The 22,051-nt window shown below is 40.1% G+C and overlaps 2 protein-coding genes across 5 annotated transcripts; one reads left to right on the top strand and one right to left on the bottom strand.

Annotated features, from left to right (window-relative positions):
• Positions 1–4,221: 4,221 nt before the first annotated feature.
• Positions 4,222–21,609, bottom strand: jmjd7 (jumonji domain containing 7). 2 transcript variants are annotated; one of them, XM_026340460.1, is made up of 9 exons: positions 21,521–21,609; positions 20,877–21,030; positions 20,661–20,799; positions 20,426–20,564; positions 5,938–5,994; positions 5,743–5,838; positions 5,322–5,398; positions 5,085–5,244; positions 4,222–4,419 (listed from the first exon to the last, which is right to left on the bottom strand). In XM_026340460.1, the coding sequence occupies exons 1-9, from the start codon at positions 21,567–21,569 to the stop codon at positions 4,331–4,333; spliced, it is 960 nt and encodes a 319-aa protein (XP_026196245.1). In that variant the 5' UTR covers positions 21,570–21,609; the 3' UTR covers positions 4,222–4,330. The 2 variants fall into 2 exon arrangements, with proteins under 2 accessions (XP_026196245.1, XP_026196246.1); XM_026340461.1 differs by having other exon boundaries at positions 20,426–20,540.
• Positions 9,556–20,361, top strand: LOC113148669. 3 transcript variants are annotated; one of them, XM_026340444.1, is made up of 14 exons: positions 9,556–9,764; positions 10,662–11,175; positions 13,522–13,724; positions 14,682–14,949; positions 15,602–15,679; positions 15,766–15,918; positions 16,067–16,213; positions 16,570–16,821; positions 17,267–17,404; positions 17,708–17,960; positions 18,075–18,350; positions 18,640–18,867; positions 18,953–19,084; positions 19,286–20,361. In XM_026340444.1, the coding sequence occupies exons 1-14, from the start codon at positions 9,760–9,762 to the stop codon at positions 19,639–19,641; spliced, it is 3,003 nt and encodes a 1,000-aa protein (XP_026196229.1). In that variant the 5' UTR covers positions 9,556–9,759; the 3' UTR covers positions 19,642–20,361. The 3 variants fall into 3 exon arrangements, with proteins under 3 accessions (XP_026196229.1, XP_026196228.1, XP_026196227.1); XM_026340443.1 differs by lacking the exons at positions 9,556–9,764; positions 10,662–11,175 and adding an exon at positions 11,336–13,137 and having other exon boundaries at positions 19,286–19,650; positions 20,224–20,361; XM_026340442.1 differs by lacking the exons at positions 9,556–9,764; positions 10,662–11,175 and adding an exon at positions 11,336–13,137.
• Positions 21,610–22,051: the final 442 nt, after the last annotated feature.

Below are 22,051 nucleotides of genomic sequence, written 5' to 3'. Positions count from 1 at the left end.
AACTAACTGAAGCTTGTTTATGCGCCTGGTTGAACAGCCAGACAGTAAGGCATTACAGTAGTCCAACCTAGAGGTGATGAAAGCATGGACTAATTTTTCTGGATCATTTAGTGACAAAATATTCCTTATCTTGGCAATATTTCTGAGGTGAAAGAAAGCTGTCCTGGTGATATTATCTACATGAGCTTCAAATGAAAGACTGGAATCTAGAATCACACCAAGGTCTTTTACTGTTGCACTAGATTTAAGAGAAAGGCCATCTAGAGTTACGGCTTTATCTAAAATCTTGCTTCTAGCTGCAGATGATCCTATAACTAGTACTTGTCAGGATTTAGCAGAAGGAAGTTAATTAGCATCCAGTCTCGTATATCCTTTACACATTGCTCAACTTTATTAAGCTGTTTGATCTCATCTGGTTTTGATGAAACATATAACTGTGTGTCGTCAGCATAACAATGAAAGTTAATACCATGTTCACGGATAATGTTGCCCAGAGGAAGCATGTAGAGGGAAAAAAGCAGGGGGCCTAAAACTGAACCCTGTGGAACACCAAACTCCACTGGAGAGCATGTGGAGTAATCGCCATTTAGATCTACATACTGATAACGATCAGTCAAATAGGACCTAAGCCAGGAGAGGGCCGTTCCGCTAATTCCAACAAGATTTTCTAGTCTGTGAAGGAGAATACTATGGTCAATGGTGTCAAAAGCTGCACTGAGGTCGAGTAGCACAAGCATAGAGACACTACCCTGATCAGAGGCCAATAGGAGGTCATTTACTACTTTAACAAGGGCCGTCTCTGTGCTGTGATGAGGCCTAAATCCTGACTGATGGAGTTTGTGTATGTTATTTCTATGAAGATACGAAGATGCCTCGCTACTATCTTTTCCAGAATCTTTGAGATAAAGGGGACGTTTGATATCGGCCTGTAATTGGACGGCTCAGGTTTCTTGATTAGCGGTTTAATAAGTTAAAACACTTTTGGACATACCCACAGCTGAGTGAGGAATTTATGATTGTCAGCAGGGGTTCTATTATTTCTGGCACATCTGTTTTAGAAAGTGTGTCGGTATAGGGTCTAATGTACAGGTTGAAGATTTTGCAGAAGAGATGAGTGAAATTAGTTCATTCTCTTCAAGAGGAGTAAAGTAATCTAGGTACTGATCTGCTGAGGTTAGCTCGTCACCAGACAACTAAATTGTCTGGTTTTAAAGCTTGAATTTTATGCCTTATATTTACAATTTTGTTATTGAAAAAGTTCATGAAGTCCTCACTACTGCACAACGTTGTTGTGGAGATATCTGCAGTGGTCTTCTTTCTAGTTAATTTAACTACTGTATTAAATAAAAATCTAGGGTTATTTTTGTTATTTTCTATAAGAGTGGAGAGATACGTTGATCTAGCTGCACTAAGAGCTTTTTTATAGTTCAGGGTGCTCTCCTTCCATGCTATCTGAAATACTCTCATCCATACTCTCGCTCTCTCTAACCCTCTCTAAAGTCTGGATGCGCTCCTCTAACGCTGTTATCTTCTCCGTCAGAGTGCTAACTAACACACACCTGTCAAAGATAAAATTATCACTAATGACCAGAGGAAGACTCTCTAAAAATCCTGCTCTCCACACACTGAACAAGCTGAATATTAGTCATCTTAACGTACCTGAGTTAGAGAATGTTGTGTTGAGTTTAGAATTCTGCAGTTGTTCTCAGACGAAAAAACGCGTGGGTCCTCCAAGAAGCGTAAACGGAAGTGAAGAATAAGAAGATTTACATTTTGATCTGAATCCTCGTCGCTGGTTGAATCAGAGGATTTAAAGTGGAAAAACGTGATGTAGGACGAACAGCTTACATCCTCTGTGTGAGAGAAGCTAACGTTAGCTGTTTACTATTACTGTGCAGCTGTACATCCAACAAGTGAGCACTGTCTGTGCTTTGTGCTCTTCTGCTCCTGCTTTCAGAGTGAATCTGCTGTAAGCGAGGGTAAACCAAAGCCACACTGCAAGTTTTTGGCCGAGGTCATCATGGGCAATGTTTGGACAGAGCCTGAGCAGGCATTGGGTCCTGAGACTCACAATCACAATATGTCATTTTGAGAGCGAACTTTGAATGGACCAGTCTGAGACTATTACACCTCACCTTCATTTATTTGTATAGAGCCAAATCACAACAGAATCTGCAGAGTCTCAACATTTATTCCTGTCCAGAGTTGCATTAATTTTTCTCTAAGATCTTGTTTTGATGATGGAGAGTCCGACGCTGCACAAAGTCTTCTCCAGTACATCCCAAAGATTCTGAGTGGGGTTAAGGTCTGGACTCTGTGGTGGACAATCCATGTGTCAAAATGATGAGTCATGGTCCCTGAACCACTCTTATATAATCTGAGCCTGGTGAATCCTGACATCGTCGTCTTGGAATATGCCCGTGACATCAGGGAAGAAAAACTCCATTGATGTAATTCTTTGGACTCATAACGTTGCTGAACCTGGACCTGACCAACTGCAGCAACCCCAGATCATAGCACTGCCCCCACAGGCTTGTACAATAGACATTAGACATGATGGGAGCATCACGTCACCCTCCTCTCTTCTTACCCTGATGCTCCATCACTGTGGAACAGGGTAAATCTGGACTCATCAGACCACATGACCTTCTTCTATTGGACAGTTCATAACCCAGTTTTGGTTTCATCCATCTCCTCACGTTTTCTTTGATTCATGTCAATAATTTAACTCTTCTGCAACAGATTAACATCTTTTCCACAACCACAGGATGTGTCTTTAGAAATGAGGAGCTGCTCACTGCATCAGTTAGAGTCCAACAACTAATCATCCATGCAGTAATTATCCGCTGGGAGGTTCTTACCTATTTGCTTAGTTAAATCCAGGTGGTGACTTTTTTTGGACGGACAGTGTATAACTAATACACATCTTATGGGTGTATAAGTGTAGCCAGACATTGAGCCTTATGTATCACATAATTTCAAGTCACGGTGCTAAATCTAAAGCTAAGTTTTTCGGTCTGACAAGTTCTCCACAAAATTGTTGTATTTGCCTTTTTATTTAAAATCTACAACTTTATGTAGCCACATTGAATATGGACAAAAGAAAGAAGAGAACTGTCTGAGTTGATGAGCAAGAAACACATTTACATTAAATTTAATTCAGTTTATTTCTATAGCAGGAGACAGTGGAGAGGAAAAACTCTCTTTAATGAAAGAAACCTGAACTGGTTCCACAGGAGAGGAGCTTGGTAGCTAAAGGCTCTGCCTCCCATTCTACATTTGGAAACTCTAGGAACCACAAGTAAACCTGCAGCCTGAGAACGTAGAGTTCTGCTTGGAAAATATGGAGCTATGAGGTCTTTAAGATAAGATGGAGCCTGATTGTTAAGTGATTTATAAGTGAGGAGAAGAATTTTAAATTCAATTCTGGATTTTACAGTGAGCCAATGGAGAGAAGCTAACGTAGGAGAAATATGATCTCTCTTACTAATTCCAGTCAGAACTCTGGCTGCAGCATTTTGGATTAACTGGAGGCTCTTTAATGAGTTATTGGGACAAACTATTAATAATGAATTACAATAGTCCAGTCTGGAAGTGACAAATGCATGGACTAGTTTTTCAGCATCACTTTGGGACAGGATGCTCCTAATTTTAACTTTAATGTTTCTCAGGTGGAAAAAGCTGTTCTAGAGATTTCTTTGATGTATGAAGTGAAGGAGATATCCTGATCAAAGATAACTCCGAGATTTCTTACAGTGTCACTTGAGGCCAGAACTAAGTCCTCAAGGGTGAGAATGTGATTAGACAGTGTCTCTGAGATTTTTAGGACCAAAAAAAAAAAAAAAACCTACAGGTTATTTTGAACACACCTGATACAGGTAACCTGCTTCAGAGAAGTAGAAAAATCAGAGAGACGGTGGAGTCATCTGGTGGAGACGACAGGAAGACCTGTATGAGTGGATGATATAACACAGGTGGTATCGATGGAGATGAGTGCTGAGAACAGACCCCTGTGGCACATCTGAGAGATAATGATACAAGATACCTTCTAGCTTTACCAGACATGCCCAGTTTGGAATCTGCAGACAGGAGAAGCCAGATGGTTTACAGCGTTAAAGGCTGCAGAACCTAATGATGTAACACTTTCTTCACACACCTGTTCAGGTGTAGCATTAGGTTCTTTCGCTCATTAATGAAATCATCCAGACACTTGAAACAGACTTCTGTCTGCAGATTATTAAACTTTATTTTAAAGTTTATTTCACTGTTTCACTTTTAACACGATAAACACTGATATCATACAGCCGCTGTGATGTCACAAGCTCTGATGTCATGTGGACCCTGTGACCTCACTCAGCGTCTCCAGCAGCTGGAAGTAGTTGTACTTGATGTCATACTCCATGTCGTACCAGAAGTTCACTGCAGCAGAGGACTGATGTATTATTAATTCAAACATGGGTGAATTTTACTTTTTACAGGTTAAATCTAAATTTGAGCAGATTGAACCAAGTTATATGTTAAACGTGCTGAGAACATGTAGAGAAAGTAAGTAAGTAAAAGTAAAAATAATAGTATAATAACTTATAAGGACTGAGGTATGTGGTTCTGTATATATTCAGGGTGTAATAGTATTAATAACAGACTAATACATAACAGAGTATTCATAGAAATAATTCTGTCATATACTTTTTTTTTTTATTTTTGAGTCAGAACTGCCCGAATTTACTAAACTAAGAGTTTCAGGAAATTCAAACCACACTTCTTCTACTAAAGTAAAAGTATCATAAGAATACAAAGACTCTTCAAGTCATGGTCCAGGAAGACTTTTCGCCTTTAACCAGCTCTGGTATGTTCTGCAGGTAGACTGAGGTGAAACATTTTCAAGTACTTTAGGTGCCACTGCCATAGTATACTACTATTACAACAGTGTAGTAATACTCTGTTAGAAGTGAATGTCCTATATTCAAACCTTCAATGAAGATGAAGTACAACAATACAAGATCGTACCAGACTCGGCTTTGGATTTAGAGTTACAATCATCAGAAGTCACTGTAATCTGTCACCAGGTACATTCATTGTTTTACCTGCGATGCAGCCGTGTGACTGCTGGACGTGGTGGAACCACAGAGATGGCAGATACAGCATCTCTCCGGCCTTCACTCTACAGTGGACCGGCCGAGCACACTGGTACTGTGGATACCGCTCCAGGTCAGGGTCCAGTGGGTCCACGGGGATCCACGGGACCTGAAGGGGGAAGAAGGGAGGGGGTGAGCTGCACTTGTGTTGTGAGAGCACTGAGATGAACAGATACCTGAACGCACCTTCTCCGAGTCGCTCTGGTCGATGACCTCAAACTCACCGTCGTCCTTCTGACAGTAAACAGCCGGCTGATACACACCTGACACACACAGATGGTTACCATGGTTACTGCTGAAGGATTCAGGGTGGTTACTATGGTAACTGTATGCGGTAAGCTGGATGGTTCTTGTGCAATATATGGGGTTGCCAATGGTCACTCCAAGTGATTTTATGGTTACTACGTCAGATACAGGCAGATTGCTAAGGTTGCTAAGGACAGTTACTATGGTTACTGTGGTTACTCTAATAGATGCAGGCTGGTTGCTATAGTTACTGTAGGGAATGAAGAGTGATGCAACTGCAGGTGGTGAAAAGTGTCGACTTTCAGGTATGTTATTGTGGGTGGAGGGGTGTTACTATGGTAATGGCACTCGTCATGGTTACCGTAGGGTATGAAGGGTCGGTCTGTGGGCGGCAGCAGGATGAAATTCTTTTCTCCAGAAACAACACAGTAAAGATTCTCGTAGTGATCTTTGTGCACTGGGACAAAAACACGACAAACATGTTACTAACACGGGCTGATAAACACATGAACACATATCTCACATATATCACAGTATGTGATGGGTCAGATCTCACTGGAGGTGATGGCGTTTGCCTCCCCGAGCCAGAAATTCACAGCATCAGGAAACTTTCCTAAAAGCAGATAAAAAAAAGGTGACTTGATTTTAGATTATTATATGTCAATAAAGACATAATGATGGAATTTATTAGTTAGAAACATCAGCTGGTAAAAATACAACTTTGCCTCACCAAGCTGTTACTGTAAACCTTACAGTAACAGCTTGTTTCACGGTAACAGCTTGTTTAAGGTAACTGCTGTGAAAAAAGAATTAACCAAAATATACAGATTTAGAAGAAAAGACAACTTCATTTAAAATTCTCTATTAAAAAAATAACAGAAACAAATTCTAATAAATGAACACATTTTCCTCTGCCTAACAAAATTAAATGATTTGATTTGTTCATTCATTCTTTTCATTAGTTTGTACTGTATTTTTGATTTATTTATTCTTTTAATTTGTATGTACTATATTTTTCATTTTAATTAATTTGTTTGTACTGTATTTTTCATTTTAATTAGTTTGTACTGTATTTTTCATTTTAATTAATTAGTTTGTACTGTATTTTTGATTTTAATTAATTAGTTTGTACTGTATTTTTGATTTTAATTAATTAGTTTGTACTGTATTTTTGATTTTAATTAATTTGTATGTACTGTATTTTTTATTTTAATTAATTTGTTTGTACTGTATTTTTCATGTTAATTAATTAGTTTGTACTGTATTTTTGATTTTAATTAATTAGTTTGTACTGTATTTTTCATTTTAATTAATTAGTTTGTACTGTATTTTTCATTTTAATTAGTTTGTACTGTATTTTTCATTTTAATTAATTAGTTTGTACTGTATTTTTCATTTTAATTAATTAGTTTGTACTGTATTTTTCATTTTAATTTGTTTGTACTGTATTTTTCATTTTAATTTGTTTGTACTGTATTTTTCATTTTAATTAGTTTGTACTGTATTTTTCATTTTAATTAATTAGTTTGTACTGTATTTTTCATTTTAATTAATTTGTTTGTACTGTATTTTTCATTTTAATTAGTTTGTACTGTATTTTTCATTTTAATTTGTTTGTACTGTATTTTTCATTTTAATTAATTAGTTTGTACTGTATTTTTCATTTTAATTAATTTGTTTGTACTGTATTTTTCATTTTAATTAATTTGTTTGTACTGTATTTTTCATTTTAATTAATTTGTTTGTACTGTATTTTTCATTTTAATTAATTTGTTTGTACTGTATTTTTCATTTTAATTAATTAGTTTGTACTGTATTTTTCATTTTAATTAATTTGTTTGTACTGTATTTTTCATTTTAATTAATTAGTTTGTACTGTATTTTTCATTTTAATTAATTAGTTTGTACTGTATTTTTCATTTTAATTAATTAGTTTGTACTGTATTTTTCATTTTAATTAATTAGTTTGTACTGTATTTTTCATTTTAATTAATTTGTTTGTACTGTATTTTTCATTTTAATTAGTTTGTACTGTATTTTTCATTTTAATTAGTTTGTACTGTATTTTTCATTTTAATTAATTAGTTTGTACTGTATTTTTCATTTTAATTAATTTGTTTGTACTGTATTTTTCATTTTAATTAGTTTGTACTGTATTTTTCATTTTAATTAATTAGTTTGTACTGTATTTTTCATTTTAATTAATTTGTTTGTACTGTATTTTTCATTTTAATTTGTTTGTACTGTATTTTTCATTTTAATTAATTAGTTTGTACTGTATTTTTCATTTTAATTTATTTGTTTGTACTGTATTTTTCATTTTAATTAGTTTGTACTGTATTTTTCATTTTAATTAGTTTGTACTGTATTTTTCATGTTAATTAATTTGTTTGTACTGTATTTTTCATTTTAATTAATTTGTTTGTACTGTATTTTTCATTTTAATTTGTTTGTACTGTATTTTTCATTTTAATTAATTTGTTTGTACTGTATTTTTCATTTTAATAAGTTTGTACTGTATTTTTCATTTTAATTAATTTGTTTGTACTGTATTTTTCATTTTAATAAGTTTGTACTGTATTTTTCATTTTAATTAATTTGTTTGTACTGTATTTTTCATTTTAATTAATTAGTTTGTACTGTATTTTTCATGTTAATTAATTTGTTTATACTGTATTTTTCATTTTAATTAATTAGTTTGTACTGTATTTTTCATTTTAATTAATTAGTTTGTACTGTATTTTTCATGTTAATTAATTTGTTTGTACTGTATTTTTCATTTTAATTAATTAGTTTGTACTGTATTTTTCATTTTAATTAGTTTGTACTGTATTTTTCATTTTAATTTGTTTGTACTGTATTTTTCATTTTAATTTGTTTATACTGTATTTTTCATTTTAATTAATTTGTTTGTACTGTATTTTTCATTTTAATTAATTTGTTTGTACTGTATTTTTCATTTTAATTAGTTTGTACTGTATTTTTCATTTTAATTAATTAGTTTGTACTGTATTTTTCATGTTAATTAATTAGTTTGTACTGTATTTTTCATGTTAATTAATTTGTTTGTACTGTATTTTTCATTTTAATTAATTTGTTTGTACTGTATTTTTCATTTTAATTAGTTTGTACTGTATTTTTCATTTTAATTTGTTTGTACTGTATTTTTCATTTTAATTTGTTTGTACTGTATTTTTCATTTTAATTAATTTGTTTGTACTGTATTTTTCATTTTAATTAGTTTGTACTGTATTTTTCATTTTAATTAGTTTGTACTGTATTTTTCATTTTAATTTGTTTGTACTGTATTTTTCATTTTAATTTGTACTGTATTTTTCATTTTAATTTGTTTGTACTGTATTTTTCATTTTAATTAATTTGTTTGTACTGTATTTTTCATTTTAATTAATTTGTTTGTACTGTATTTTTCATTTTAATTAGTTTGTACTGTATTTTTCATTTTAATTAATTAGTTTGTACTGTATTTTTCATGTTAATTAATTTGTTTGTACTGTATTTTTCATTTTAATTAGTTTGTACTGTATTTTTCATTTTAATTAATTAGTTTGTACTGTATTTTTCATGTTAATTAATTAGTTTGTACTGTATTTTTCATTTTAATTAATTAGTTTGTACTGTATTTTTCATTTTAATTAATTAGTTTGTACTGTATTTTTCATTTTAATTAATTAGTTTGTACTGTATTTTTCATGTTAATTAATTTGTTTGTACTGTATTTTTCATGTTAATTAATTTGTTTGTACTGTATTTTTCATTTTAATTAGTTTGTACTGTATTTTTCATTTTAATTAATTAGTTTGTACTGTATTTTTCATGTTAATTAATTAGTTTGTACTGTATTTTTCATTTTAATTAATTAGTTTGTACTGTATTTTTCATGTTAATTAATTAGTTTGTACTGTATTTTTCATTTTAATTAATTAGTTTGTACTGTATTTTTCATTTTAATTTGTTTGTACTGTATTTTTCATTTTAATTAGTTTGTACTGTATTTTTCATTTTAATTAATTAGTTTGTACTGTATTTTTCATTTTAATTAATTTGTTTGTACTGTATTTTTCATTTTAATTAATTAATGTTTTTTGTATTTCAGCTCCTGCTATCAGACCTGTTGTTGTTGTTGTAATTCTCATTCCCGTCGCCGGCGGCAGCACTGAGCGGTGAGAAGGTTGTGGACGTTAAACGCGGTAAACCCGCGCTCCGCGAAGCAGAGAGCTGCGGCACCGTTCGGGTCAAATCCACATCCGCGGTTTAAACTAGTGATGGAGGCTTCAGACGGAACCAGCACAGACTGAGACCTGGACCACGGAGCGACATAGACCTGGTCCAGGTCTCTCGGGGTCCCACGGAACCGAATATGAGGTGTTCTGGATCAGAACCGGCACATTAAAGCTGGTTCTGTTTATTCTATTTAATAGTAATAATTTGTAATGATTAACAAGCACTGCGTTCAAATAAACAGTGAAGTTAATGAAATCACATAAATATAATGCAGTAAAATATTAAATAGAAGTATAATACCTCAAAACTGCACCTACATAAATAACTTAGTTACTTTACACTTACTTTTCATCACTGTTAATTGGACAGAGACATAAAAGAAGTCAATAATTATAAGATATAAGAGATGCTGATAATAAACAAGCTGCACAGAAAGTGACTGAATAATCCTGAGAAATACAAACAGTCTGTGGCTGTTTAGGTGTTAGTTCATCTTCACACACATCACCTTTTGCTTTACACTGGTTGATTTCTACAAAGTGTTTCTACATATCGTCATAAACATGCAGAGGAACTGAGCTTACTGGTAAAATCCAGTATTTATTATTTTGGGTTCAGGTGCTGCTTTATGTGTAATTTGTCAAAATTGTACAGTGACGGTTCGGCTCAGACAGGATAAATTCATCTTTAACCAAATTCTGAGAAGTTCTATAGATAATGTTGATAATTAACAACCTGATCACATTCAGAGAGTTCACAGAACCAGCTGATAACCAGCTTCATGCTGCAGCCTTTTCCCCAAAGACAGCCGGGCTGAGCTGATCTCAGTTCCTGGTCCAGCTGGTGAGATGTGCAGCATCTGTCACTATGGAGATCTATCCTGGTTAAAAGTGAGGAAGTTAAGTTTTCTGATAACCCACAGATTCAGGCTCCTCGTTCCTCGTTAGGGCAGACACACATAGACCTCCCAGCAATTTGTGCAGTTTTATCCTGATGGATCAACAAACGTTGCTGAATCAGTTTGTTCTTACTTTACAGGAGTGAACTCTGTGTCAGAGCTTCAGTGCCGTCCTCCCTAAGTACGAAGCCTCGCTGCAGCCACTGCAATGCTCTAACAGAGAGACGCAATAAAGGCTATAAAAGAAAGTCTTTGTTATCAATAACAGACCTGAAAAGTGCTCAGACACTTTTTCCGGATCGGAACCCCAAAGAGGTCTTTCTGTGTTTTGCCTGTGTGCGTCTGGTTTTTCAGTGGACGGAGAAAAGAGGGAACAGGCGGGTTTGTGTGGTCCGTCGACCCCTTTCCTCCCTTACAGTCTCTGTCTTCAGAGAAGCCCAGACTCTGAAAGCAAGCCTAGAAGAACATGACTATGCCTCTCAGGACCCTGCACCTTCCCCTCAGCTGGCCCGGCACATCCGCCGTGGACCGATCCCCAGAATCTGCTCCTCCCTGCAGAAGAAGAACTTAACCAGTGCACTGAACCGGCTGCTGGAGATTAACGGCTTCAAGGAGGCTCTGATGAAAACCTGCATAAAAATCATTTCCAGTGAGGTGAGTTTTTCTTTATCATTGAGGACGGTTCGATACTTACTTTACTGCTCCTCAGAGATACAGAGCAGAACTCCTACAAAGTGTCCCGTTCTGGACATTTCTTCTACAGTTCCTCCTCGGTCCAAGTTATAATCACACACTATATGCTCATCCTTACAAATCCCCACCTTCACTCTTCTCATGTTTTGAGAGGGTTAGGGTTAGCCAGTTATGCCAGTCTGCATGAGGATAGTGTCCTATATCTGCAGAATATATAAAGTTCAGAGATGGAGTCAAAGTGAGTCTCCTCAGCTTTGTGGTTCCTACTGTCATTGTGCTGTTACACACAGTATAAGCAGGTAGATATTAGATTTTCCTTTATAACAGAGCTGCTGGGAGACAGTAACTACATATTTCTATTTTAGTGTATCTATGCAGACTTGATGTCTTTTATGTCCTTCTACGTTTCTCCATAGTCACTTAATGTTCTACAGTTTCTTTACCAATTTTAAAATGCAATTAAATTAACATACGATTAATGTATGGTATGTTTTAAATAATCGGCATATAAAAACTGCAGGTTGAGATTTTTCACTGAAATACTGAAAACAGTTTGGCTGTTGTAGTTTAGTGACTTATTGTAACTGTTTTGTACAAAACTGTGAGCAATAGATAAGTCTTTGTTAAGGATTAGTTCTTATTTGAAGGGTAAGTTTGTCCACAGTGGTTCGTTTATTCCAAACCTCAGATGTATCAAGATATTAAAAGGATTCTCACAGCTAAATGGAGTAGAAAATAAAGTAGCGTGTTTCTGTAAATACTACTGCAGTATATATACCACAGGCTGATGTTGTTGGAGTTCTCCTCCCCGCCGCCGACGGCAGCACTGAGCTCTGAGAGCAGCGACAGGCGCCATCTTGGATTTTACCCAGCGCACTTCAGGAAAATGGACTTGAGCCGCACTTCACCTGAGTAAATCAACTTTATTCACTATACAACAACTTCACCTCCACCTGAATCCACCTGAACGGTGACTGGGAAGTTCAGCTTCAATCCGGTAACGCTGTTTTATGTCAGTTCGCTCGGAGAGGAAGCTTGTGGAGGTGAAACGTGCTAAGTCCGCGCTCCGTCAACCAGCTCTCCGCCGCCCCGCTCGGGTGAAGGGGAAACATGGAGCCGCGCTGCAGCCACTGTGCCGCCCGTTTGGAAAACGGCCCCAAAGGCTACAAGCGGAAGTCTCTGCTGACGGTTCTCAACCTGCGGAGCGCTCAGGTCCTGTTCCCGCACCTCAACCCCAAAGGCGCGTTTTTATGTTACGACTGCGTGAGTGCAGTCACTCGGAAAACCAAGAGATGCGGGAAACGGCGGGTTTATGTGGAGCCTGATCCGGATTCCTCCCCGGCTCCCGCTGACCCTCCTGCTGCCTGTGCCCCGGGAGAACCACCTGCTCCGTCACAGCCCACGGAGACACCCGGAACTCCACTAAACGAAGCCGGAGTCCGAGTGGGTCTAAACGGAACCAAGGAGCACCGCTGCAGCCACTGTGCCGCCCGGCTGGCAAACACGCCTAAAGGGTATAAAAGACGGTCTCTGTTGACGGTGCTGGACCTGAGGAGCGCCAGGATCCTGTTCCCGCACCTCAACCCCAAAGACGCGTTTTTATGTTACGACTGCGTGAGTGTGGTCACCCGGAAAACCAAGAGATGCGGGAAACGGCGGGTTTATGTGGAGCCGGTCTCCTCCCCGGGAGAACCACCGCCCCCCAAACAGCTGAAGAAGAGACCGGGTCTAAACGAACACGATTACGCCTCCCAGGAGCCGCCACCTGCACCCCGTCCGGTTCGGTTCAGACACGGCGGCCGCCCCCGAGTCTGCGACCTCCTGCAGAAGAAGAACCTGGCCTCCAACCTGCGGAGGCTGCAGCAGGTGTCCGGGTTCAAGGAGGCCCTGATGAAGATCTGCGCCAAACTGATCTCCAGCGAGGTGAGACCGGGTGGATCACTGTAAACCAGCTGGGTCACACCGACCGAAGCACGTCCAGAACAACTCAGAATACTTTTAGTGAGGAAACTCTCAACATAGAAATCTGAAACTAAGATGAAACGGTCTCATCACAGTGTGAGACGTGCAACTGGACCAGTACAGCACAGGTTCTAAATGTGGGTCATTCAGAGGTCGGAACCTGTACTTGTTTTTTAGATTAAACAGAAAGTTAAGGCTGATTGATCAGTAATGACGTAGACAGTGGTTCGTGTCTAGATCTTTGATTTGTTGTTTTTCCAAGTGACTGTTACAGGTGGGGGTGTCGGTGTTGGTGTTACTGTGAATTCTGCTCCTGTACAAAAATGTCCTTTTTTGTTTTGGCAGAGGAAGGCGATGGTGAACGACCTGGACGGACCGCTCAGGAAAACCTTCACCCCTGAGAACCTGTCGTCCTTCAGCTGGGATAAGACTACTTCCTGGGCTGAGGAGAAGGCTCCTCTGACTGTGGCCTGTCTCAGAGCCATGTTCCCCCCCACCAAAAAGATCCAGAAACAGAAGCTAAGCTACGTCCGAGGGAATAACCAACGGTGGGTCGTCACTATCAGATACGCAGATTTAAAGTCGGGTCTGTTTGGACAGTGGCTCTGAACACACACCCCAGTGGTTCTGAACACACACCCCAGTGGTTCTGAACACACCACAGTGGTTGTGATCGTATTTAGAAATGTGTAAAGTTATTTCTCTGCTAAAGGTTTTTTACTTATTTTATAGGAAGCAACATCCTTCAGTTTTACAAACTGTAATCTTCTTCATCACTTCCTGCTGGTGTTGGAGGTGTCTCATCTTCAGCAGAAATGCAGCTAAACATCAAACTGTTCTGACTTTGAAGTCTTTTTCGATTATTATTATTCGATTATTTCTGCTTCAGTCTATCTGCACCGTGACGCAGCATCCAGCCAGTTTTGAAGCGTTCGTCTGAATATGAGCAGATAATTTATTTCTAAACATCCATACAGATGGATTCATCCATCATTGCTAAATAAAACAGAACCATTTTCTTTATCAGCTGTACATGTCAGCACCACAGACCAGCTGGTAGCTTCAGGTCTTTTCCACATTTCTCTACTGTTAGTTGATCTTGGTCTAATCTCAGGATGTTGATCCAGATTTTTGCGGATGTCATACGTGTGTTTTACTAAGTTTCTATTTTGTGTTAAACTCAATCAGTTGATTTTCGTGCTCTTCCGTCTTTTTAACAACGAGCCAAAGAGTTGATTTGACCAGCCTCATGTTTCTGCTCTCTGACGGATTAGTTTTGGCTTTTCAGCCTCATCGTGGTTTGTTCCCGTCAAACAGCTTGAGCAGCCTGAGCCCATGTAACTGGGGATGTATGAAAAAAGAGCTGTAATTCCTCCACAGTTCAAGTATAAATAAAGCTGCACGTCCTCATAGTTTTATTGGATGCAGGGCTGGGTCTGGTTCTGCTCTTTAAAAGAATTTAAACAGAATGATGATGAATACACTTTGGGTTTGTCCTGTTTCAGGCAGCTTACTGAGGAGGAGGTGAAGCAGATGCTGGACCGGAGAGTCACCCTCCTCCTGTCTGTGCCTCTGTACACCAGTACCAACAGATGTGGTTTCCTGCAGACAGCGTTCAGCGTGGAGATGTTGAGGCACCGCTGTCCTATCAGACTCTTCAGCATCACCAACAGCCTCGGTATCTCGCAGTGTAAAACCGCCACCAGGTTCCACAGCAAGAGGCTCGCTGCGGAGCACGACAAACAGGTGAAGCAATGGAGAGATGAAATCCAGGTGAGAAAGACATTTCTTCTTTTTTAATCACTGGTGAACAGGTTTTTACAGCTCTTGATGTAAGCCGTTCCCAGACTCCCAGAAATCCCCCCCAAAGAAACACTTCCCCACTCACTCCTTCCTTGGAGCGGTTTTATTCCTACAAGCTCGGGTCCTCTACCAGAGGCCTGGGAGCTTGAGGGTCCTGCGCAGTATCTTAGCTGTTCCTAGGACTGCACTCTTCTGGACAGAGATCTCAGATGTTGTTCCTGGGATCTGCTGGAGCCACTCTCCCAGTTTGGGAGTTACAGCCCCCAGTGTTCCTATCACTACGGGTACCACTTGTGCCTTCACCTTCCACACCTATCTATCTATCTGTATATAATACTTAGACTCAACATTAGGTTATGGAACAAACCTGTGCTGCAGAAAAACAGGATTCAGCTTATGTAAAAGTTAAATTTGAATTCAAAGGTGACAAATAACCATCAAAATAAAATAATTTCATCTGTGTGAAGCAGTCTTGATATTGTGCACGCATGTTGTTTTGCATTCAATACAAAGTCGACCAAGTAAACCAGTTACACCGATCAGTATTCATTTCCAGTTGAAGCTAATTCCAATATTCACTCCTTCAAAGCAGTGAACTAAATATGATCTTCTTTGTATTTAGACAACGAAAAGGACGCAGTTCTGCTGTGACGAGTCCAAAAAGGCAGCAGCTTATACCTTCTCCTGGGGGAAAGTTCGGGTAACTTGTCACATAACACTTTGACCACACGTGTCAGCTCGTTGATAAATGAAGAAATAGTAAAACTGCACACCTGTCCGCTGCAGGTACCGTCTGTGTCCTCTGCAGATCGAGGAAATACATTTACGACGTGGGCGTTTCGCTTTGCTCATCAGGTCCGTGTTAACTTTCGTTACCTGCAGGGACCTGCGATAAAAGCAGTGGAAGTGTCCCCACACAGCATCCTCCCATCAAAACAGGTAAAACATGCAGGAACAGGTTTTATTGGACGACCGCTGGTTTACTTCATCTAGTTTTTAACGTATTAAAACGTCCTGTGGAGTTTGGAGTTTTGTAAAGTCCTGGTTTTTTATTCTGATACTGACAAACACAACTCCACCCACTCAGACGTACGAGTTGCTGCGACTGCGAATGAAAACCATTGTGATGAGAATCATCGCTGACAACCTGAAGGCGCTCAGAGGAGTGAAACCACGAGTGGTGAAACACATTCCTCATACCTTTTCCCACCTGATGAAGGAGCAGAGCACCAGTGTAAGTCACCTAATCCAACTTAACCAAACAAATTGTTTTTTGTTGCCTGCTGTTCTTTTCTCTCTCCTCTTTCCACTCACTCCAACCGGTCGAGGCAGATGGCCGCCCACCCTGAGCCTGGTTCTGCTGGAGGTTTCTTCCTCTAAAGGGAGTTTTTCCTCTCCACTGTCTTCTGGTGCTGCTCAGTGGGGTTGTTGGGTTTTCTATATAATTCTGTATACAGTTATATTCTGTAAGATCTTAAACCTTAAACACTGTAAAGTGCCTTGAGATGACTTCTGTTGTGATTTGGCGCTATACAAATAAAATTGAATTCAATTGAAAGGTTCTCTTGACGCCTCGTTTTTTCCCGGCAGGTGAGTTTGGGTGCAGTGATCCCAAACATCACAGAGGACTCTGTTAGCATAGCATACAGCCTTAAAAACTACATCCCTGTGCATTATGGGAAACCGTACCACATCCTGTGCTGTGGGGACATCACGAACACTGACAAGACAGAACAGAGCAAAACTCAGAACAGGGAAACTCCAGAGAGGAGCCCCAACCTGAAGTTTGACGGACTCGTGGAAGCACCGCAAGAGTTTCAGAAGGAACACCTGTTTCATGAGGTAGGAACAAATTAAACAGAGAGCAATATTATTAATGTATTAGTTATGTAGTGATTTAATAATATGTAATACAGCAAATTAAAATGTCATAAATGTGTTGTTTATGGGGTGGCTGTGGCTTATGGGGTGGCTGTGGCTTATGGGGTGGCTGTGGCTCAATAGGTAGAGCAGTTGACTGCCAATCATAGGATTGGTGGTTCGATTCCCGGCTGCCACGTCACATGCCAAAGTGTCCTTGGGCAAGATACTGAACCCCTAGTTGCCCCCGGTGAGTCAGGTCAGCTGCATAGCAGCTCTGCCATCGGTGTGTGAATGTGTGTGTGCTTGTGCGTGTGAATGGGTGAATGAGAAGCAGTGTAAAGCGCTTTGAGTGCCTGCTAGGTAGAAAAGCGCTATATAAGTGCGGACCATTTACCATTTTACCATGATGTGGAACCTTTGGCAGGAAATGATAAAGATGCTTCTGAGTGAGAAGAGTGAGAAGTGTCGAGGTTCTCTTCATCACATCGTCTCACTGTTTGACTTCAAGACGTTTAACAACACAGCCAAAGATTACTTCCTCAACATGTGGGACTTTATCACGGTGAGACTCCAAATACAAACGACAGTCACATAGTTTAAAGGCATAAAGACGCTGAGGGGAGATCTTTACATCAACCAATCTGTGGACATTCATGTCTTAGCTGAAGTCTTGGTTTTGTTATGAAAGGATTTATGAGGGTTTAATCTTGGTGAGAAGTTAGAAAATCTAAATTAACTCAATGAAAAATGTTGTGTTTAAAGAAAACTTTCTTTTTAAGACCAAGACCAGCGCAGCACCTTCAGCTTTGTTCTGTAGCCGTGATGGAGATTATTTATCCGAAAAACTGTTTTCATCTTCATGTAGTTTGTGACCACAGCGTACGTGACTCTGTTTGCTGTCACCGAGTGCAGTCTGGACTCTGTGACCCAGAAACCCACAGACTACCCCTCTCAGAGCTCGGAACAGCTGGACTGGCTCAGCAACCTGGCTCACAGACTGGTGGATCTGGTGTGGATGCCTCCACCTCAGGAGGACATCAACGCTGTAGCTGCTGAAGCTGCAGGTCAAAGTGACAGAGAGAAGAAGAAAACTTTCCCATTCTGCTACTGCAGAGAAGGTAGGAACACAAATGGGTCCAAACAGTTTCATTTTGTTGGTTCAGTCATCAGAACCAGCGGCATGTTGGTCTGAAACATAAAAAGTTTTCTTTACTCTTTGTGTTCTCCTGCAGAGAAACCAGGTGAGAAGCTGGTGCGGTGCTGCAGTAACCTGTGTCCCGCTATCTGGTTCCACGAGAGCTGTGCTCGGGCTCAGACCCTCTCAGACCCACATGAGGACTGGTTTTGTAGTCCAGAGTGCAGTTCAGATGGGACCTACATCTACTGTCACTGTAAGGAGCAGAAAGGAGGAGAGATGATTCAATGTGGACTGACGGACAAGTGCCGGAGACACGAGTGGTACCACAGAGACTGTCTGACAGCGGCCGAGCAGAACCGAGGAGAACAGAGTGAGACTTTAACTTACATTCGATCAACGGAGGGTCTGTGTGGAGGTCCAGACCTGTTACTGTTATCAGCCTGAGCAGGCGGTGAAACTTTGGGAGCCACAGACTTTTTTGTTTGTGGTTTTGAAAACATTTTGGGGATTTGTTGTTGACCCGGGTTCTGTGGTTTATCAGAGCGGAGCTTTAAAAAAGAGCCCAGCGGGTCGAGTGGTGATGACGTTATTAATTTCTGAAGACCGATTTCACGTGTTGGAAGTTTCTTCATCACATGTGTGTTTTTGTTCTGATCCAGCTCCATGGTTCTGCTCCGAGTCCTGCTTGTTGGCTGCCGATGGAGAGGACTACCTTCTTAACTACACCAGGGCGGTGGTATGGGAGGGGCTGTACCACATGGCCAGACGGGACGCCATCCAGGAAGGGGACGGAGAGGCCATCACGGACTTCTGGAGGATGGACCTGGTTCTGCTGTGGACCAGAGAACACCTGCAGCTCTTCAACAGCGGCCACCAGCTACTCACTGGTACCAGTTAGAGAACAGGCAGATGTGGCTGCAGATGTTTTTTTGGATCTTTGACGATTGTTGTTACGGTTCTGTGTGTGAACAGGGATCGAGGGGTTCTACCCACAGCGAGTCCGACAGGACATGAAGTGGAACCGAGTGTTGAACCTGCAGGGAAAAGCTGGAGGGAACATCAGCCTGGACCTCCTTACAGAACTCATGATCAACGAGTTCAAAGGTCAAATCAGTGATCGTTTCATCAGCTAAATCACAGGTTTAAATCACGAAACCATCAGGTAGTAAAAACATTTAGACCACGTGTGGAGGGAGCCGGAAGGTACTAGTATATGAAGTAGTAGAGACTAGAAATACTGAAGTACCTGAGTAAATATGCTCAGTTACTGCTGGCCGCTAACGTAGTAACGTATTCTCTCTCCAGGTGTGATACAGTTCGGTAAAGGCAGCTTCACGAGGCAGCAGGTGGAGCACAGCGCTCAGCTGGCCGGACCTCAGGCCAAAGACCTGGACAGACTTTTCTTCATAGGAGGAAACCCCGTGAACCTGTCCTGGTACCTGTCCCGCCTGACATCCTTGTCCTGCAAGAGGAAGGAGGACGTGTCCAGGTTCGTGGAGGAGTTTAAGAAAGACGAACTGTTCCGCTTCAAACCAGGACGGAAACACGAGGGCTTCAACAAGTTCACCTACCAGCAGAGAATCAAGAAACCAAAGAGGATGGGGAGGACCATGAGGAGTCTGGCTGAGGAGCTGGACCGACAGAGAGACATGATCCTCTGAGACCGACAGGTGAGTACAAACACATGAAATCAGCACCATCAGTGTTGAGCGGTGTTTTCAGACCTGCAGTGGGTCCAAACCTTCTGAGTCTGTGACTCGGGAAGAAGATCCTGTTCTGCAACATGGAGCGGCAGCTCAGTCAGCAGCAGGTTCTGGACGCTGCCCGTGGGAAAGCTGCTTTACACACAGATTAGGTCAGATCTGGACGCTCAGTCATGCACACTACAGTACTTTTAGTAGAATAGGATCGGACTCTTAAATGTGGAGACGAGTTCTGAAGTCAGAACCGAACCAAACAGAACAGTTCGGACTTCAGTAGGGTTCAGCAGATATTAACTTCTGCAGGTTTTTGGCTTTTTGAGTGATTTTCTGTTGTTTCACACTGACTATGTTCTGGGCCGAGCACCGTGCAGCGAAGCAGAGCAGGCGGAGCGAGGATGGAGCAGAGTGGGTTCATTTAAAGCTACAGTTTAATTTAATTTAGAAATGAACCAGAATAAAGTCGAGTGTTTTTCTTTTTGGAATTTTTATTAGAGTTGAATTTCTTCTCTGCCGAATCATGTTTGTGTTTTTGACCTGCAGAAGCTGAAGAGAGGCTGTGACATCACTGACTGTTCAAAGAGACTTGTTGACTATTTATTTTATCTCTGTGAATATTAAAGTTATTTTCTGTGATATTTTGATGCAGAACGAATAAAAAGCTCAAAGTTTTGTTTGTCAGGATGTCACAAAGTTTCTTTCTAATATTTTCGTGAGGAGGAAACAGAAACTGTCCTGAACTCACCAAGTGCTGAGCTCATCCAGGGAACGTGAGGCTCCACGTCGTCGGCCAGCTCGGGCAGCTCCTCCAGCAGGTTGGAGCACTGCTTCTGAACATAAAATACGCCGCTCTTGTCCACCTGAAACACCAGCGTTGTTGTCCTCTGTGAATTCAGTTGGTTTCTGTGATTTGTAAAAACACCTTTGAAGCCAGAGTCCACAGTTTAACTGGACACGGTTCAGTTCTGAAGTGGACCCACCTTCCCCTCAATGATGTCGAGAACAGAAGAAAAACTCATCCGTCTCTCCTCAGGCATCACGAACCGATCACCACTGATGGCGTCGGCGTAGCCATTAGGAGTCACGGCCACACTGATGACCTTTGACCCTACCTTCTCCCTGCAGACAAGAAGCAAATGATGAAACCGTCTCACCACAGAAAAACACGTTAGTTGTTATTGCCGGGGTTTCCTCACCTCAGGTACTCTGGCGTCCACCTGGATAGAGCCGGCCAATGGCTAAAGGCGTTGCGAATAACACAGGGCTTGTTTGGACCAATCCAGTCACGGTAGAACTGCAGCGGGTCAGGTGGTTCCTCCAGGTAAGGCACTGATTGGTTCAGATACAGATCTGAAAGGTAATCAATAAGTTATAGAACGGTTAGTTCAGAGGAAGATTCAATTTTTTTGGAAGTCGCTTTGGATAAAAGACAAATGACTAAACGTCAGGTGTTGTTACCTGTTGTACACAGGTAACAACACCTGACGTTTCATTCAACAGCTTGTAATGACATCAGAAGCAGAAAGATCAAAGTTTAATCTGGTTAAACTGTGAACAGTCGTAGTAGTACTGAAGATGGTAATACTACAGTGATGAGTGTAGTAGAAACATTAGTACCCTCAGTATTTAGTAGTACTACTGACAACTGTTCATCAGTAGCAATACCATGAGTAGTACTTGTTTTAGTAGTAACAGAGGTACTCCAACCAGCAGCAGTATGATCAGTACTAGTACTATATTACACAGTACTAGGTATTAGCAGAACTGACAGCAGTACTAGTATGCCCAGCTACTACAGTCCTTTCAGTAATATTTGCAGTACTAGTAGTACTCCTCTGACCGTGAGCCTCCAGTGAAAACTCCGTCAGTCGTTCCTTCACATACTCCATCTTGTTCTGATTCTAAAATCGGATTATTTTAACTTCCGTTCGGTCCGAACCTCACGCTTCCACGCTGCTATGTTTATATCCGGCGCGCATGCGCGTAGCTCTGCTGCGTTACTGCTTGCGGGGAGCAGGTGAGTCCACCTGCAGGTCGGAGGATGAACTGGGTCAGGTGTCATGAAACCATTTCCTGTTCCACTGTGGGACCAGTTTAACCAGTAAAATAAAAAAATTCCCATTGACAAAGTGAATACAGCCCATTTTACTGACAGGGGTTTAAAGTTGTATTCTTGTTGTGTATACTTCAAGAACTATAAAATTCCCACATACCTTTCAAAAGACCAATAAAAGTCCAGTATTCCCCGTAAAAGTGCATTTTACTGAAGTTCTTCTTGCTTAGATATTTGCGTCGTACCTCACTTCTGATAATAATAATAATAATAATAAAAACTAAATGTAAATGGAACAAATGACAAAACTATGGATAT

The sequence above is a fragment of the Anabas testudineus genome, chromosome 22, assembly GCF_900324465.2.
Source record: "Anabas testudineus chromosome 22, fAnaTes1.2, whole genome shotgun sequence".
In the NCBI taxonomy this organism is placed as follows: Eukaryota; Metazoa; Chordata; class Actinopteri; order Anabantiformes; family Anabantidae; genus Anabas; species Anabas testudineus.
Note: the sequence above shows the minus strand (reverse complement) of the source record. Positions and strands in the feature narration are given on the sequence as shown.